The sequence below is a fragment of the Tachypleus tridentatus genome, chromosome 7 (genome assembly GCF_004210375.1).
Source record: "Tachypleus tridentatus isolate NWPU-2018 chromosome 7, ASM421037v1, whole genome shotgun sequence".
Classification (NCBI taxonomy): Eukaryota; Metazoa; Arthropoda; class Merostomata; order Xiphosura; family Limulidae; genus Tachypleus; species Tachypleus tridentatus.
Window position 1 is genome coordinate 114,092,024 of NC_134831.1, and position 19,874 is coordinate 114,111,897.

The 19,874-nt window shown below is 32.0% G+C and overlaps 1 protein-coding gene across 2 annotated transcripts in view; it reads right to left on the reverse strand.

Annotated features, from left to right (window-relative positions):
* Positions 1-2,982: 2,982 nt before the first annotated feature.
* LOC143256433 (epidermal growth factor receptor-like) overlaps positions 2,983-19,874 on the reverse strand; it is a 150,534-nt gene continuing 133,642 nt past the window's right edge. For both annotated transcript variants that reach the window (XM_076513662.1, XM_076513661.1), the window contains 15 exons: positions 18,998-19,099; positions 17,520-17,771; positions 16,724-16,836; positions 16,401-16,536; positions 14,235-14,375; positions 13,968-14,066; positions 13,268-13,453; positions 12,694-12,757; positions 12,308-12,399; positions 12,003-12,078; positions 10,624-10,770; positions 8,812-9,080; positions 8,368-8,569; positions 7,854-8,033; positions 2,983-6,938 (listed from right to left, as the gene is read on the reverse strand). In XM_076513662.1, the coding sequence (XP_076369777.1) occupies positions 6,685-6,938; positions 7,854-8,033; positions 8,368-8,569; positions 8,812-9,080; positions 10,624-10,770; positions 12,003-12,078; positions 12,308-12,399; positions 12,694-12,757; positions 13,268-13,453; positions 13,968-14,066; positions 14,235-14,375; positions 16,401-16,536; positions 16,724-16,836; positions 17,520-17,771; positions 18,998-19,099 (2,313 nt within the window). In that variant the 3' untranslated portion in view covers positions 2,983-6,684. The remainder of the gene's footprint in view (positions 6,939-7,853; positions 8,034-8,367; positions 8,570-8,811; positions 9,081-10,623; positions 10,771-12,002; positions 12,079-12,307; positions 12,400-12,693; positions 12,758-13,267; positions 13,454-13,967; positions 14,067-14,234; positions 14,376-16,400; positions 16,537-16,723; positions 16,837-17,519; positions 17,772-18,997; positions 19,100-19,874) is intronic.

The following is a 19,874-nucleotide window of genomic DNA, read 5'->3' on the forward strand; positions in this document are numbered from 1 at the left end:
TCATCAACTATTCTTTCTTAATGAAGCTCCAAGTATATATCTCATCAACTATTCTTTTTTAATGAAACTCCAGGTATATATCTCATCAACTATTCTTTCTTAATGAAGCTCCAGGTATACATCTCATCAACTGTTCTTTCATAATGAAGCTCCAGGTATATATCTCATCAACTATTCTTTCATAATGAAACTCCAGGTATATATCTCATCAACTATTCTTTCTTAAAATGAAGTTCCAGGTATGTATCTCATCAACTATTCTTTCTTAATGAAGTTCCAGGTATATATCTCATCAACTATTCTTTCTTAATGAAGTTCCAGGTATATATCTCATCAACTATTCTTTCTTAATGAAGTTCCAGGTATATATCTCATCAACTATTCTTTCTTAATGAAGCTCCAGGTATATATCTCATCAACTATTCTTTCTTAATGAAGCTCCAGGTATATATCTCATCAACTATTCTTTCTTAATGAAGCTCCAAGTATATATCTCATCAACTATTCTTTCTTAATGAAGCTCCAGGTATATATCTCATCAACTATTTTTTCTTAATGAAGCTCCAGGTATTTATCTCATCAACTATTCTTTCTTAATGAAGCTCCAAGTATATATCTCATCAACTATTCTTTTTTAATGAAACTCCAGGTATATATCTCATCAACTATTCTTTCTTAATGAAGCTCCAGATATACATCTCATCAACTGTTCTTTCATAATGAAGCTCCAGGTATATATCTCATCAACTATTCTTTCATAATGAAACTCCAGGTATATATCTCATCAACTATTCTTTCTTAAAATGAAGTTCCAGGTATGTATCTCATCAACTATTCTTTCTTAATGAAGTTCCAGGTATATATCTCATCAACTATTCTTTCTTAATGAAGTTCCAGGTATATATCTCATCAACTATTCTTTCTTAATGAAGTTCCAGGTATATATCTCATCAACTATTCTTTCTTAATGAAGCTCCAGGTATATATCTCATCAACTATTCTTTCTTAATGAAGCTCCAGGTATATATCTCATCAACTATTCTTTCTTAATGAAACTCCAGGTATATATCTCATCAACTATTCTTTCTTAATGAAACTCCAGGTATATATATCATCAACTATTCTTTCTTAATGAAGCTCCAGGTATATATCTCAGCAACTATTCTTTCTTAATGAAGCTCCAGGTATACATCTCAGCAACTATTCTTTCTTAATGAAGCTCCAGGTATATATCTCATCAACTATTCTTTCTTAATGAAACTCCAGGTATATATCTCATCAACTATTCTTTCTTAATGAAACTCCAGGTATATATATCATCAACTATTCTTTCTTAATGAAGCTCCAGGTATATATCTCAGCAACTATTCTTTCTTAATGAAGCTCCAGGTATACATCTCATCAACTATTCTTTCTTAATGAAGCTCCAGGTATACATCTTATCAACTATTCTTTCTTAATGAAGCTCCAGGTATACATCTCATCAACTATTCTTTCTTAATGAAGCTCCAGGTATACATCTCATCAACTATTCTTTCTAAATGAAGTTCCAGGTATACATCTCATCAACTATTCTTTCTTAATGAAGCTCCAGGTATACATCTCATCAACTATTCTCTCTTAATGAAGCTCCAGGTATAAATCTCATCAACTATTCTCTCTTAATGAAGCTCCAGGTATATATCTCATCAACTATTCTCTCTTAATGAAGCTCCAGGTATACATCTCATCAACTATTCTCTCTTAATGAAGCTCCAGGTATACATCTCATCAACTATTCTCTCTTAATGAAGCTCCAGGTATATATCTCAGCAACTATTCTTTCTTAATGAAGCTCCAGGTATACATCTCAGCAACTGTTCTTTCTTAATGAAGCTCCAGGTATACATCTCATCAACTATTCTTTCTTAATGAAGCTCCAGGTATACATCTCATCAACTATTCTTTCTTAATGAAGCTCCAGGTATATATCTCATCAACTATTCTTTCTTAATGAAACTCCAGGTATATATCTCATCAACTATTCTTTCTTAATGAAACTCCAGGTATATATATCATCAACTATTCTTTCTTAATGAAGCTCCAGGTATATATCTCAGCAACTATTCTTTCTTAATGAAGCTCCAGGTATATATCTCAGCAACTATTCTTTCTTAATGAAGCTCCAGGTATACATCTCAGCAACTGTTCTTTCTTAATGAAGCTCCAGGTATACATCTCATCAACTATTCTTTCTTAATGAAGCTCCAGGTATATATCTCATCAACTATTCTTTCTTAATGAAGCTCCAGGTATATATCTCATCAACTATTCTTTCTTAATGCTCAGTTAATGATCATAATCAGCAACTGGATTCCAAAACATATAAAAACCAAGAGAATCTTTATCAAACAACTACAAGTTTACAGCAAGACAACTTACAACTTGTCCCAATAATGTTTATCTTAGGCTATTTATTCATAGGCTGAGAACTGAGATAAACACGGTGAAAAAAAAAAAAAAAAACATGAGTAAATTACATTAAATGTTGTCTAACTGTTGACAAAGTAGAAATTATGGACAGTTTGTTAAGCACAAAGCTGCACAATGGAGTATTGTGCTGTTCACTATGTGTATTCAAACCCAGTTTATACTGTTGTTGAAAGTTCATAGATATATCACTGTTCAGTGGGGTTTTATGTATAGTGTCCTACATTCCACACTTGTGCATTATCCATGGGTAGATATTATGGAGAGCAGCGATTACTAAATGTATTTACATTTAGATGAATATTTAAATTCACAATTATATTTCTCCACTCTGCTTCTTCCAGGTCCTGGATTAGTTTTACACTAGATTTTCTCAAAGTAATTAAACATCTGTGAAAAATAATGAATACATGATTTCTTTTGTTAACAAGGTTTTACAGTCATCTACACAACATCCAACTGTGTCATTTCATAAGCCAATACAGAACCAGAAGAAAGAAAAAAAATATGTAATTAATTAGAAAAAGGCTTTATTGCCATAATACACAAAATATTACATCTCAATAAAAAATATACAACCACAACCCTACGACTGTTTTTAAAACATCATGATACTTAAGGTACTTTAGGTTTTATTCTCACCCTGTTCACAAGTGGTAAACTGGTCCCTGTTTAACTTCTGCATGAGTTGTTTTTAAGTAGTCATGCCAGTGTAATGGGCCAATGAAATGTACAGTGAAAAAATAAACAAAATAGATTTTACCAATTTAAAAAAATAATTTTCTTACAAGTCTCTTAACTGCATTAGAATGATTTAACAAGTATGAGTGATATCAGTGTAAAACCTCTAGAAATGGTAATTCAAAACTTCGCTTGATGTAAACGTTGTTTGTAACAGTTCTTACAGTACAAGTAGAGAAACAAAAGGCAAGTTATGATTTAACAAGTATGAGTGATATCAGTGTAAAACCTGTAGAAATGGTAATTCAAAACTTCGCTTGATGTAAACGTTGTTTGTAACAGTTCTTACAGTACAAGTAGAGAAACAAAAGGCAAGTTATGATTTAACAAGTATGAGTGATATCAGTGTAAAACCTCTAGAAATGGTAATTCAAAACTTCGCTTGATGTAAACGTTGTTTGTAACAGTTCTTACAGTACAAGTAGAGAAACAAAAGGCAAGTTATGATTTAACAAGTATGAGTGATATCAGTGTAAAACCTCTAGAAATGGTAATTCAAAACTTCGCTTGATGTAAACGTTGTTTGTAACAGTTCTTACAGTACAAGTAGAGAAACAAAAGGCAAGTTATGATTTAACAAGTATGAGTGATATCAGTGTAAAACCTCTAGAAATGGTAATTCAAAACTTCGCTTGATGTAAACGTTGTTTGTAACAGTTCTTACAGTACAAGTAGAGAAACAAAAGGCAAGTTATGATTTAACAAGTATGAGTGATATCAGTGTAAAACCTCTAGAAATGGTAATTCAAAACTTCGCTTGATGTAAACGTTGTTTGTAACAGTTCTTACAGTACAAGTAGAGAAACAAAAGGCAAGTTATGATTTAACAAGTATGAGTGATATCAGTGTAAAACCTGTAGAAATGGTAATTCAAAACTTAGCTTGATGTAAACGTTGTTTGTAACAGTTCTTACAGTACAAGTAGAGAAACAAAAGGCAAGTTATGATTTAACAAGTATGAGTGATATCAGTGTAAAACCTGTAGAAATGGTAATTCAAAACTTCGCTTGATGTAAACGTTGTTTGTAACAGTTCTTACAGTACAAGTAGAGAAACAAAAGGCAAGTTATGATTTAACAAGTATGAGTGATATCAGTGTAAAACCTGTAGAAATGGTAATTCAAAACTTCGCTTGATGTAAACGTTGTTTGTAACAGTTCTTACAGTACAAGTAGAGAAACAAGTAGAGAAACAAAAGGCAAGTTATGATTTAACAAGTATGAGTGATATCAGTGTAAAACCTGTAGAAATGGTAATTCAAAACTTCGCTTGATGTAAACGTTGTTTGTAACAGTTCTTACAGTACAAGTAGAGAAACAAAAGGCAAGTTTAACTATTACGTCTCTTCTTCATCAGGAACAGATGAGGTCACCTTTCAAATTGGATGAAACTTTGGGTCATATCATGGACATCTGAAAACACTTTGCAGTGATCCAGGAAACTGTTTTAAAATGATTGGTTATAAGTGCAGAATTTTCTGTGTTCTTGTTTAGTACAGTTTATTAATAAAAAGAAAAAAATGTATATATATATATATATCAAAACCCACATTTAAAAATAAATCATTTACAAATTGCATCTTTCAGTTTGAGAAAAATTTCAGTAGACGAGTAGATAAAAACATAACGGTGTGACAAACATGAACGAACGTAAGTTATGATAAGCCTAAATACAACACATTTAGTTAACAACACTTACTAACACTAACATGAAGCTCTGTATCATAACTTGAATTTTTACCACAAGAACTGGGAAAACTTAGTCCAAAGTTCCTTAAAATTGGTCCACGGTAGCTTATATGGAAAACACCATTATTATATAAATGCTCAAATAATCTTAGTATATTTCATAAAATGCTTTAAAAAAACCACAGAGAAAAAGGAATGACTTTATAATAAATGTTGTTGCAACTATCTAATCTTATAATTTATGTAGTTATGGTTTCAGAAAATGAAATTAATTCTAAATGGCATTTTTATGTGACTGAGCTAACACAAATAGATGTATGGAAATGATATGAAGCCTGAAGGAAAAGAACACACTGATGCAGACTTGCATATAATAGGAGTAAAGATACAATATATATCAGTTCACTCTGTTGATAATAACAAAACTTTCACAAAATGATTCCTGGAGATCTTTGTATACAAGTAAAACTTCATTACAAAAATGGAAATCAGGTTTTGTTTCTAGTGTGGGTGGGATCGACAATTACAGTGTTCAAAACTCGTGGTACTTGACTACCTATCATGACTGGAATGTTTGGTTTTTCACAATTCATCGCTTACAAAATTATTTGTGAAGTCAATATCATAAAGAACAGGAATTTAAATGGCACACTCATTGGTGTCACCGACATGTTGTGCCACCAAATCCAATTGCTTCCAGCAATTCACAAGTTTATTGAAACTACAACTTTGGCTGAACATTAGCAGTGTTGGAACGTTTTAGTAAAATTATCACGTATTGTTATAGTTATTTAATAAAATATAAACAAAATTACATGATTTTCTTGTAAAATTATCCTTTGAAAACCTTCCTAGATTGGTTGCAGAATGTGGTTTTTAAGAGCTTTCGTTGTCAAATTTTATCTTAAGAATAGAAAACAGTAAATATTTACTAGTTCCTCCCCCCCATGTAAACATCAGTAAAGAAACAATATGTACAATAATTACACGAGAAAGAAAACTTTATCTATGAAACATTTTTTCATCTGAATTTATTTCTACTATCAGATACTGCATGTGGAATGTGTGAAACTTGCAAATTTTGGTCATGTTTAAGTGTTAAGCGTTGTCTCTTGTTCTTCTGCACTTGACTAAACGTAAAAAAAACAAACACTATTCTATGTGCATGCTATTTCTGTACATATATGGCACAGAACTGATCACTCATTCAACCATACATTTTTACAGATAATACTGAGTAAATACCTGGAAATGTCAAACACTTTACATCTGCTTGTGGTGGGGTTTTCTTTTTTATAAAACAAAACATAACATACTTATCTTATGCTATAAACATTTATCCTAAAGCGAAGAAAACGTGCTCTAATTGTAAACACAACACTGAGATTAAACATAACAGAAAAGAACAACAAGGCACATGAATTTTCATGCATAAATATCAGAATGGCTACCAAAATTGCATTAGAACAGGTAGTCCTTATGTAAAAAGTTTGAATTTTTATCTTTACACACATGGGTGCAAATGGTAAATCTATATACACATATCCATTATTTATATTTACTTTTGTGAATTCCATATTTTGACACTTGTTGTGAAATACACAAGGGATTTTCTGCCTTTTCGTTTCCAACCCTGTAACTAATGTAATTTGATACATCTGCTGGAAGAACTTTCAAATGGAAAACTGGCAACAGGCATGGAACATGTAAGCACTGAAACTTTGGCTTGAACTTGGATAAACGAAAGTAAGTAAATTGTGCTCGTTTCAATGCCTAATGAACAAACTCAAACAGTTGTTTCACTTCTTCTGGTGTTCAGGGGCTGAAGCTCTCGTCTCAGTCGATCGTAGTCGTTGAAGAACTCGTGATCGTCGCTGTCTTCCTCGCTGCTGGTATTTTTACGTGGCTGTGTGTTGACATAATCATGGTCACGATTCATCAGGTGATATTCCAGATTGTCCAGCCCATTTGGCTGCCCGTTCACTGGCACAAAGTCTGGCACATAACGAGAATAATCTCGTGGCCTCATAGCTCCTGGATCTGTAAAATATAAAAATGATAATGACACACATCCAATATAAAAGTAATGAATTCAAATTAATCAGCTAAGACGTACATTTTCAACTCTGTTGTTTTTCCACAATGGACACGGTATAAACAAACCTACGCCTCTTAAATGGTGAACTTAAATCATTTCATGTTTCTTTAAACTAAATAAATCGTTTCATATTACTTCTCTTTTTGTTTGTTTTAATATCTTGCAAGACGTTGAAAGCATAAAAAGTGAATTGTTCTCAAATTAGTAAAATTTGTAAGATAAATATTTAAAATTATCAGTAATACATGTTGGATGAGCAAAAGTAAAATCACGCTTCTGTTAGGCCAAATAGTTTTATTTGAACCTTCTTACTCTTAGGTTCTGGGGTACTTACTGTCTTGAGAACACGTATAATAACTTAGTATCACTTTTATACATGATACACTTTACAGAAGTAAGTGTATTGATGGAAGTTTGTGTTTGAGAAAAATAAGTTTAATGTTCTATACTCATTTCAGTATTCAAACAGTACTTATTAAATGTCAGCATGTGGGTTTTCATAAACATAATTTTCAAAATAATAAACTGGTAAGATGTAGCTATACATTGTTCCAACTGAATGCTTAATTGTAATTTTTTTAGAAAATCTATATCCAACCCGTACTCAAATTCCTAGACATCATAAAGTGAAATTCCTTAAACCACTTTGGACTTGAACCAAAATGTTTAAGTTTTCATAAATCTAGTTACAAGAAGTAAATATTAAACAAGAAATTTCCAATGCAAAGTAGGGTTAGTTTTAAATATATAACAGTTAGTTAGTAAAAATACAACAACAACCAGAAACCCTATAACTCTTCCATACTGATATGTAGTTTTCTAAAATTAACATGTTAAAATACAAGCAAAAAACTTGCCTGTTATTTTGGTGTCACCAATCAAGTCCATATATGCTCCTGTGTGGCCACATGGCCGAGAAGAAGGCATCAGATAATTATCTTCATCCACTGGAAGCTCTAGTTGAAGATCCTGTTTGATGCCTTTTGGTAGTGTAGCACTATTATGTATGAAAGCATCGTCGTCATCACCCTCTTCATCTGGAATAACAAAAAGTAACCTATGGTAACTCACTTACTTTTACACATATATCATGTAGTGATGTTTCTAAACATATTTGGAAAGTGTTCATAGTTCTTCAGAAGTTCTCGAAAATGAGTTAATTTATTAAACTATTAGTGTTATCCTCCAAACTACATGTACCAAAATGTAATGTTCACACCCACACATATGTAAAGACACATGAGAAACTAGACTGAGCTAAATATTACAGATTACTCTTAAAATATGACTTTTTCAAATTATCTCTCTTCGAAACACTGGATATCAAAATATAAATTCTTACAAAGTGATTAGTGTTCTGATGTAATTTACCTTTCCCATATACTGAGAGAGGATCTGAACAGTATCGACCAGAGTTAACACTGTTTTCTCTCACACGGTTGTTAGGGGAATTTGTAATAGCTGCTTCCAGGTGAGCGTACTTGCAGTCTGGTCTGTTGTTCCTCGTCTGTGATGACCGACTGTTTGGGTTTGGTACTGGGTCACTGTCGTAGCCTCGGTCTTCCATAAATTTCTGGTCATGGAAAATAAATAACTTTTAGTTTTAATCTTATTCAATAGGAACTAACATTATGACCAACTTACATATGAAGCCTAGAGGGAGGGAGGTATGTAGCAGTTAAAATTAGTCCTAGCTGAGACACTAAAATAAACATGTTTAATGCACATTAATGTAAAAAATGAAACTTGTAACCAGTAAGCTAGCCAAAAGGTGAAATTTGATACACATAGGCACCCAGATTGTGTTGTGTGTACCTTGACTGGGGTGAGTGGTGGAGTATCAGAGTTGCTTTGTTGTAGTTTGGGCTGTAAATATTCTTCAGCATCCATGATAACTTCTGGACCCTCTATGGGCATGCTCAGTGTACGGATCAATTCTTTTTCATCTTGAGGTGTGTAGCTTGGCAGTCGCATCAACTTGTCTCCCGAGACAAACAGGTACCTGCCTGGGTCTCTGGCCATTTTAGCAAATTCGTCAGATAATTCTTTGAAGGAGGGACGAGATTCAGCGTCTAACATCCAGCCTGTGAAAACAATGACAAGTTCATTACTTTAAACTGGTACAGGTTGTACTAACCTTGAAGGCTGACATATGGTTAGTCTTACAACTAACATGTGACACAATGAAACCTGGCAAATGTAAAACCCTCATTATATAATATTGTGTGGCACAATAAAACCTAATGAAAAACCCTTATTAAATAACATTATGACACAATAAAACTCGACTAATGAAAAAACCCTCAGTAAATAAAATTTTGTGACACAACAAAACCTAACAAAAGAGAAACCCTCATTGAATAACATTGTGTGACACAATATAAACTGAATAATGAAAAGCTTCATAAAAATCATGCGACAAATATTTTGGGTGTCACTGGAGGATGCTGCTGATGATTTACAAAAGGATTTTGATCACTTAATCAATTTAGAAAACAAACAGCAAGTGTGTTATAATCACATTAAATACATGTCAATTATCTTAATTTGAATGGGAATAACCTTAACAATGCATGAAGGAAAGAGATATTGGTGTAACAGTTGATCAGTCAAGCATTGTGTTGTTGCTAGTGGTAGGACAAACAGGATTTTAGGTTGTATCTACAAGTTTAAATATGTTATAATTTCTTTGTACAGGTCATTGATTAAGCCACATTTGGAATACTGTGCTCAATCTTGGTTTCCTTACCTCAGGAAAGACTTTTAAAGTGTTTGAAAGGGTTACTAGAATGGTGCTTGGAATCGAGTGATAAGGTCTGGATTTAAGATTTCGTTTTCAATTTATTTATTTAATAGTTTGATTTAGTTTAAAGCAGGGGACAGCCTAAATGGATCAACAGGTCATTTGTTGTCCCTAAACATTATGTTATGTTAATAAAACCTGACTAATAAAAAGTTTCATCGGGTAACATCAAGTGGCACAATAAATAAAATCTGAATAATGGTATATTCCTGTATGTTAATATCTTATAACAAAGGAAAATCTGAAATATCTTAGAAAAAACATGACATAAAAATGAAAACAAAGTAAAATATAAATCACTTTAACGTACTTAAGTAACATTCTTTAGAAAGATAAAAGATGAGTTATTCTAATGTAATATTTCAGTTCCTGTAATTTCTCATTTCTCTAGTATGTCAACGATAAATTATGCCACATTTTGATATCTTTAATCATTCTACTATTTTTGTGTAGACAATGAAATGACAGAAGGTACTTATAACAGTTTTCAAAGTCTTTCTAATGTAAACAAAAGAACTCTGAAATTTCTGCGTGTGTGCGTGCGTGTGTGGGAGGGAGAGAACTGAACAATTAAACAAACCCTGAAACACCTAAACAATACATTTCTGAAAATACATGTACTTCAAATTTAAGAAAACGTGGTTAATATTTGCTTTATGAAGTTTTAATGTTAAAATTTGGAAGTTGGATTTTAAAATACAATTTGTCTACTTCTACACTTTCTAAGTCAGTTCTAAAATAAGGTTGAACATATATCTCAACTTTAGAGTGAATTCTGTGTTTAGACAGTAAAATATTTTCATTAATCACATTTTGAAACTTACATTTTATCATTATCATATATACATCAATGGTACAGATGGTCGGTTGTGGCAAACGCTCTCCCTTTTCAAGGAGGTCAGGAACTTCTCTAGCAGGAATATTCTCATAGGGTCGACCACCGTACGTCAATAATTCCCACACAGTTACACCTGTGTATGAACCAAATTTTTGTTACTTATATATTTTGTTAATCCTAAAGTACTTGCTTAATATCTCCATGTACTTAAGTTCCCCGAGTTATTTCAAACTATTACAAACAAAGTAGATAAATGTATTTGAATATTTCTTCCCAATTCAAGTTTATGCAGAAAAAAAATATTAATTTACAAAGTTAGAAGATAGGAAGCCATTATTATATGACTGGAGTTCATATGCATTCCATACTAGTACCTTAGAGTTTAAATTATAAATTCAGAGAAATCTTTAACTCTCCATACAAGACACTTAATTTCTCATATAAAAGGTTACTTACACCTCATATACGACTTGTATATGTTAATACAGTGGAGCATTAGTGCATGTGAAGCTAAGAACAACATACAGATTTTGTTCAGAACTAGTACAACAGTGCAACGTTACAACGAATAGTATTACGGTTGCAGCATATGTCAAAGATACTCGTAACACAAGATTATTAAACAATCTACAACAAAAAGACAATACATTTTGAAGAAAGGGACCTTCAGTGTTTTTAACAAAAGAAAAAAGGTTTAGGGCAGATTCAACCATTTAAGAGTATCATTCTCATCTGTAAGTTCCAGGCTATGGTTACATAACAAAAAAATATCCACAAGAGCTATGGTGAAACCGGACATAACTCCTCGCATAATTAACAAGATAGTAACTAAGGCTTTAGACCTGTTAAATATACACAAATTAACAGTTAACAGTCTCCTAGTCATGAGTCAAAAGTTCCTAACCACAAGTAAAAAAAGTTCACAGTCTCCTAACTACAAATAAAAAACTTCACAGTCTCTTAGCCACGAGTCAAAAGTCCAGTCTCCTAAGTACAAATGTTAAGCTACATTTATGATAGTTTCATTTAAAATCATAAATGTTAGATCCCCTGATGGAGCTGTTACAAGTTTCTGTGTCTAGATACAGACACTGTGATGGATTGTAAAGACGTACTTCCATTCAGAGAAACATGTTATAAAGGATACTGTGGTGTCAGGTAATATTAATCGTAGTCATAAGAGAGAAGTTAAATAAATAAAAAAAAAAACAGATGATAAAGAAAAAAGTCCCTGAAGTAGCTATGAGTCTTAAAACAAATCAACTTTATAAAGTATGAATAACTCTCAGCAGAGTAGGTTTCTTAAGGATAAGGTTACGAGTTAACTGTTCCATTATTTATTAAAATTTGATTAGAAATACTCACCAAATGCCCAGACATCACTTTTGTGAGTAAATATTCGATGTTGAATGCATTCTAAAGCAAGCCACTTTATTGGCATCTGTAAAGATGAAACCAATATAACTATTACAGTATTAAATACAACTACTAATATGAACAGAAGTGATGTATAGTAAAAACAACCATACATTTTAACACAAATAAAACGAAATTTCGTCATTAAGTCTAGAACTAACAGGAAAAATAAAATCTAAAAGTTATTTATATTACATTACTTTTATTTGAGTTCAATAAAATTGAATATAAGATTTCTGAAACAGTAAAATTACCTTTCCTCCAGCAGCTTTGTATTCTTCTTCATTGATATCCAGAAGTTTTGCCAGCCCAAAGTCAGTTATTTTAACACAGCCTGGTGTTTGCACTGGTTAAATAATACACAATATTAAAGCTTCAACATAACAGTCTCTTAATAACATTATTACTAATGTCTTTCTACAACAGTCAGGTGCTACCCATTACAGCATGTTCCTCAAGAACATTCTACCTATACAATCCATGAAAGGACAAAGCTCATTTTTTTACTGGAGTGACTCGTATAATAAAAAGTTCTGTTTAGAAAGGTAGCGTACAATTTTTAAATACACAGTATATATTCATGTACTTATGTATTCACAAAAAGTGTAATATTATCATACTTAAAACATAAAATACGTACACAAGACATTCCTAAGTGCTAGGTCACGATGAACCATTCTTTTCTCCTCAAGGTATGCCATAGCCTAAGTGAAAATATTTAAATAATGGATGAAATACTCAAATTGTACTTATAAACAACAACAACAACAACAAAACACATGAAATGTTAAATTATTTAAAACCTCAACAGACAATTCAGTTAAAAACACTACAAATAGACAATCATCATAATTGAATAAAGAAAAGCCGATAAAACAAAGCTATTTAAAACATTAAAACCACTGGGTAACATTAATAAGTAATCATTCTAGGATTTTACCAAAACACACAGGACAATACTGATTGATATAACTGAATACAACTTTAAATGTTAACAAACAAGTTACTCTCAAATGTATTAATGTTCCTTTTAAAAATAATAAATGAACAACATCATTCTTAAAATGTTAACTTATAAAGTAGGGTACTCCCACTGAAAATACAGACAGTGAATACATAAAGGGTCATACTCGGGTGTACTGGTATTACTAAACTACTACTCCTTAAGATATTCATAAATTTCTGTGTGAAATACATTCATCAAACCTACTTACTCGAGCGATCTGCGTACACCAGTTTAACAGAGGTTTGGAGCCAATCTTATCCTTGTTGTTTCTGACATAGTCCAGAAGACAACCTAGTGGCATTAACTGTGTTACCAGCATCAACTGTGATGTCATGCAGACAGCCAATAGTTTCAAGAGATTAGGGTGGTCAACACTAGCCATTATATAAGCCTCCTGAAGGGAAAAAAGTTTGTACAGAATATAAAACAGAGTGAAACTACACTGGAACAAACAAACTGCATATTTAATAACATATCTAGTGAAACTGTACTGGAACAAACTGTAAATATAATAAAAATAATTGTTCAAAACCTTAAAAGTAACATACATTAGTACAAAAACTTAATTCAGATCCAATGAATTGTTTGTTGTTAACCACAAGAGTATGTTTAGAGAACATACAGAATATGTCATCTGTATTGTACCCACCACGGGTACAGGAACCTGAGCCACTGGAGGGTGAAAACCAAACTGAAATAAGTGATTTATAAATCATCTTCAGTGCTTGACAAACTAACCACAGTCAGGAAATAAGACGAGATATAAAATACATTTTTGGTTGAACTGGAGAAGGAAACATCTGTGACTGATGTTTCAATTTTCAGTTAAAAAAAATATATACATATAAAAACTAGACAACCAACTTATAAACTTTGCTAAATAAAACCAACATCAAATGTATTTTTACCTCAAGAAACTCCTTGTTTGTCGATGGCCCTGTGCCTTCTCTGAGGACTTTGATAGCTACTGGTATCTTGATATTTTCTCCTTCCGGAACCCAAACACCCTGTTCAAAATTAACTTTATTAACAATATTCATTAAAAGTCACTAATAAATAATTTTAATTTGATACAAGTCTTCATTATGTAACAGATTGAATTTTACTTTAAGTATGTTTAGAAGTCGGGGTCTTTTCTGACCATGGATTCACATTCATCAGACTTGGTATCGTACCTTGTACACAGTGCCAAAAGCTCCATATCCTAGAATTCCTCCCTTTCTCAGCTCAGCTTCTTTCACAATTCTCAGCTTAGCAAGGTTGGGTTTAATGTTAGAAGGCTTGAGAGGTTCATTGTCTTCAAATCCACTCATTCGCTAGAGGAGAATCATACAGTAAAATAATATAAATTTTTACAGAAATTTCTTACCAAGTACTTAAAACATTATCACAGTGTACTTAAATCATTTTTACCACTAACTTCAAACTGGTGATCCTGCTTATCAGTGCTGAACAGATGCAATTTAAACAGCGAAATCAACAAATGTTTATGATATTAGACACCAGAGCTAAAGGAAATAATATTATTAAAAAGAAACAATGGAACTTTGAGAAGAAGTAACACGTGGATTTAAGCAGCTGTATTGAAGCATTCTGAGTCAGTCATCTACACACACACACACATCAATGAATGACTGACAAGGAGTAATCCACTGCCAACCAAACTCAAGTAGTTATACTTTTGGTTTTATCAGTGTCCATGTCAGCACCAGTCAAACAGAAATAATCATTAGAAGAAGTGAGAGTTTGAAACTTACTTTGAAACTGCAATCATACTAACTGTGCTAATTAACTAGAATTAGACAGTGTGATTTGGGAAATTAAAACACTTCTTCACCTGGTCCATATTATCTGCATTACCATAGACTGACTGTGCCTCAAACAATTTAACATATAATATAGTATTGAATGCTAGAGAGAACGATGCACAGTTTGTGAAAAAAAAGGACTTAACAACTGAGGTTTGTTGTCTATATCGTGACTCTGACCAACTGAGATTGAAGGCGACAAAAATTATACATGTCACAATTCTCAAATTAGAGGAAATTCAAGATTTTTTAAAAATATTTCCTTATAAAACTAAGAACTTAAAACTTATACACTATTAAAAATATAGATTATTAGCTACATTTTTATTCTACATTTATTAATATATCATGAAAAGAAGACGGTAGTTTAATTAATTTTAAAATGTAATCCACTAAAACCTTGTAACGTGCATGAAAAGAAGATGGTAGTTTAATTAATTTTAAAATGTAATCCACTAAAACCTTGTAATGTGCATGAAAAGAAAGTAGTAGTTTAATTAATCTTAAAATGTAACCCACTAAAACCTTGTAACGTGCAAAAATGTTTGACCATGATGAGAGAATCAATTGAAAATGTAATAGATTTAATAAGGAACATATTATTGTACATGTATATGAAAAGTTATGTCTGAAAAGATATTTTGGACTAAGTTGGTTTATAACTTATTCACTGTTGTTTTGATGATAATGAATATAATAGAAGTTATAAACAAATTGTCAAATCACTGTTCACAACTAAGACTTCAATCATTTTTATGTCTGATTGTTTCAAGAAAGTTTTAAGAACTTTGATGTAGAAGAATATATGAATACCTAGTATTACAAGTTATTATGTGCTTGTATTAAACAGTCTCCGAGTGAATTTCTCTATTTCAAAAGTAAACTTCCTCAAGCTAGTGGCTTGTGTGCTTAGCCCATGATTGTATAAACATGGAATTAAACAAATTTATTTTTAACTGGTTCAGAGTCGAACCACATGACTACATCCATGGCAATCTGTTATATAAAGTTAAAACTATACAAAGAAAATGTATGTAACCTGTCAACTGTGTATAAAGCAATTTCAGTATTTCCAAATACAAGTGATCACTGTAGCTTAGCCACACTATTGAGCAATAGGGTTTATGTTTCTTCTCGCTGGCAAGCTTCAGCTGTTAGTTGGATGTACCTTAATTTACATTTAAAACACTGTACTTATGTTTTATACAGTTTAAAGTTTTTAAAACTGTTATTCTTATAGATGACATAGAAATACTGTACTTTAGAAGATTAACAAGGTGTCATACACTTTTATAACCAGAAGTTCAACCTTTTCATCACTGTCAGGTCTAGCGGCTACTGGATAAAAAAGCTGATACCGTATATGATCACAGACATATAACATTTCCCATACATTATTGTACTTTTAACAGATGGTAAACGTAATCAAAAAATGTTTCAGTGTGTTTTAAGGTTTCAGTGGAAAAACACTAGTTAGAGCTCGAATCATAATAAATAAATAAAACAGCAAATAAATTTTATCCAAATACATACCATGGTCATTTTGACCGTGTTCTCTTTAGTTCGGGCTCGTTGTAACCAGTGGTAGCTGACCAAAGCTACAAAAATACCCAAGAGGACAACACATCCAATGGAACCACCAAGTATGGCTCCTATTCGGTTTTCTTCTCTGTAAGATGTATTGACACAAATATATCAAAAATAAGGTTAACATATACAATGTGAAATGAAATGTTTCACCTTTAAAAATAATCTCTTATTACAAGCAATGGATGAATGATCTTATAATCTTTGGGACATGGGTGGGCTTTATATTTTTAGTTAATGTGACTGTTAAAATAATCAATAATTCTTACACTCCATGCACTCCTACAGCTGCTGGGTCCTCCGTCGAGCAATAAGGGTCCTCCATGTTATCATCGAAAACCTTGATAGGTTTCTCAGGTGGACAAGAAGCTGTGCAGTTGAACTGTAAGAAAGGTTCATGACTTGTAACTATGACTGTTCAGCAGCATTAAAACATAAACAGATGCCTCATTTTATAAATCAGCAAAAAAATTTCTATATTTTTTTTGGTTGCAGGGAAATCTTACTTAATAGTTTGCATTTCAGTTATAAAATTGCTTTTATACACGCACACACACACACACACACATAAATAAATGTATGTGTAGATTTAGTTCAAATATTTTGAAATTCAGCTTTTCAATCAGTGAGCACAAAGTTCTAAGACTAAAACTTCAATCTCTTCTAAACATCTTGAGCCCTGGGAAACATGCTACTCAACTATACATGTAAGTTATTAAAAACCGAGGAAACATGCTACTCAACTACATCTAAGTTATAAAAGGCCTAAGAAACATGCTACTCAACTACATGTAAGTTATAAAAGGCCTAAGAAACATGCTACTCAACTACATGTAAGTTATAAAAAGCCTAAGAAACATGCTACTCAACTACATGTAAGTTATAAAAAGCCTAAGAAACATGCTTGTTCTATATACCAAAAGTAGCTTTAAAACAAAGAAAATATTGTGTATTCTTACAAAGCTGTATTGTCTGATACTTGTAACTATACCTTTCTGTACATAGGGAAATTTAGTGCAGAAATAAATTGATGTAAAGTGAATCCCAATAGAACAAGCAGCTTACCACAGTTTGGTTTTCACTCAGGTAGACTCTATAGTTACGACAAGCATGGCAGTGACTAACAGTAGGCCCATAGCAGCCTCGACATTCATCTGCGCATTTACCACAAAGATGGTTGATGTCGTCTGGATAATGGTCTCGAGGACATTGCGATTCACACTGTTCACCTGAACTGTAATGGATACATTCACACACTGACACGTGGACTCCATAACCATTACAGTTCTTACACTGTTGATGGCATTTTCGACAAACCTATAAAAATCATTTATATTATAAGAACCCCTGTTGTTTATGTCAGCTCAAGTACACTACCTTCAGGAAAATAAGCAGACATATTGTGTTATTTAGTTGCAAAAGCAACGGATATATCACTTACTGTACATGCTTGGTGAAGCAAATATAAAAGCAGAACAGAACCCGACAATTGACTCATGAAATATATAAAACACTAAATTACTAGATAATAATGAGTTACATTTGATTTTCTATTGCCAACTTATCATGAGATTTCTTCATAAGTAACAATAATGTATTCCAAAAGAATTAATACAAGTTTTGATATATCATAATACTTTCTAACCAATTTGAAAATACTTGATACACAATGTATTTTTATGTATAACACATATCTATCTTAAGTACACAACACAATATTTACTTCTCACACACAACAGACACTATACACAATGTATTTTTTATGTATAACACATATCTATCTTAAGTACACAACAGAATATTTACTTCTCACACACAACAGACACTATACACATATTTCCATTTATAATAAAAGTAAAGAAAACGTTATTCAGTTATTTCCAATATGTTTTAATGTATGGTCTTCTTTCCATTTTTAAATACATTTGCATGGCCAATTATACAAAATTTAATCAAAGACATGTTTAAAATCTTGAATATACTAATAGTATGTTTTTATTGTTACACATAACTTGTTTAACATTACTGTATACTTTAATAGCAGGTCGGGAGGGGGGGGACATATGGTCCAGGCCTCATGCTCAAAGGGGACCTCAAATCTATAAACGTATTACATTTCTGAATCTGTTAAGTGTTGTGATTTGTTTCTTACTAACTATTAAATATGGTTAATTAATATATACGTTATATGAAAAAATACTGAAATTATGTTTCACTTTTCTTTAGGGCTTTGATTGTCTTGTTTTGTTTTTATATGTCATCATTTTTATTATAGCCAAGGACCTCAAAAGAGAGTAGTGGCCCAGACCTCTCCAAACCTCAAAGAGGGTCTGATAGTAGGACAAGACATGAATACTAAAAACAGTTGGTATATACATAAAAACTTACAAACATTACTAAACACAAAAATTCTGGACAGTTTCAAAATAAAGAAAAAAATATTTTAAAAAATAATGAAAACATAAACAGAAACATTTTGACACTGTTTAATCATAAACAAATAACTGAATCAAACTAATTTAAGTGATAAAATAAGAACTCACTGATTTTCCAGTCAAACTTCTCAGAGGGCCTTCTTCCTGAGGTCCTATGTATTCAACATAGAACCCTTCTGGGCACATTTCATCTGCTTTCAAGCACTGCTCCTGAAAAAATGAGAGAGAAAAAGTGAATAATTCTGGTCATTACTACATTATTTAAATGTGGTCCTGTATTTGGACTACGAATAAGAAATGTATTCTTATTAAGCACAAAGCTACACAATGGGTTTACCTGTGCTGCCCACTACAAGCATCAACATCTGAATTTTAGGATTACAAATCTTTAGATATATTATCAAACTACTGGAGGAGATGGGTCTTGGGTAAACATTAATAGTATATCAATTACTGACTGCATTTCTATTATTAATCAAGCCTGGCATGCATCAGTGTTTAGGGTACTCAACTCACAAATAAGAGGGTCATGGATTTAAATCCGACTGTTTATTGGTAAAAGTGTAGCTCAACAGTTGGCAGTGTTGACTAGCTGCATTTCCTCTAGTCTGTCACTCAAAATTATTGATGACTAGTCTAGATAGTCCTTGTGTAGCTTTGCACGAAATTCAAAAAGAAACAAACCACTAAGAATGTATTCATAACAAAACATTTTATTATAACTAGGGGTTTACTCATGTTATAAGGTCATTTATTAAAATTCAACGAATTTACTGTATTTAGATATTTTGCAAAACAAATATCAAAGAGGTCTAAGCACTACATATTATTTTTTACAAGAGGATATAGAGAAAGAAACAGTGATAGTCAACATAAAAAATAAACCTCAGTTTTGAAACAAAATATTAGCACAAAGACTAGGAAAGTAGTCTTTGAAAGCACTTGAAACACTTTCAAGTGTTTCATTCAGTCCTACATGGGCTGT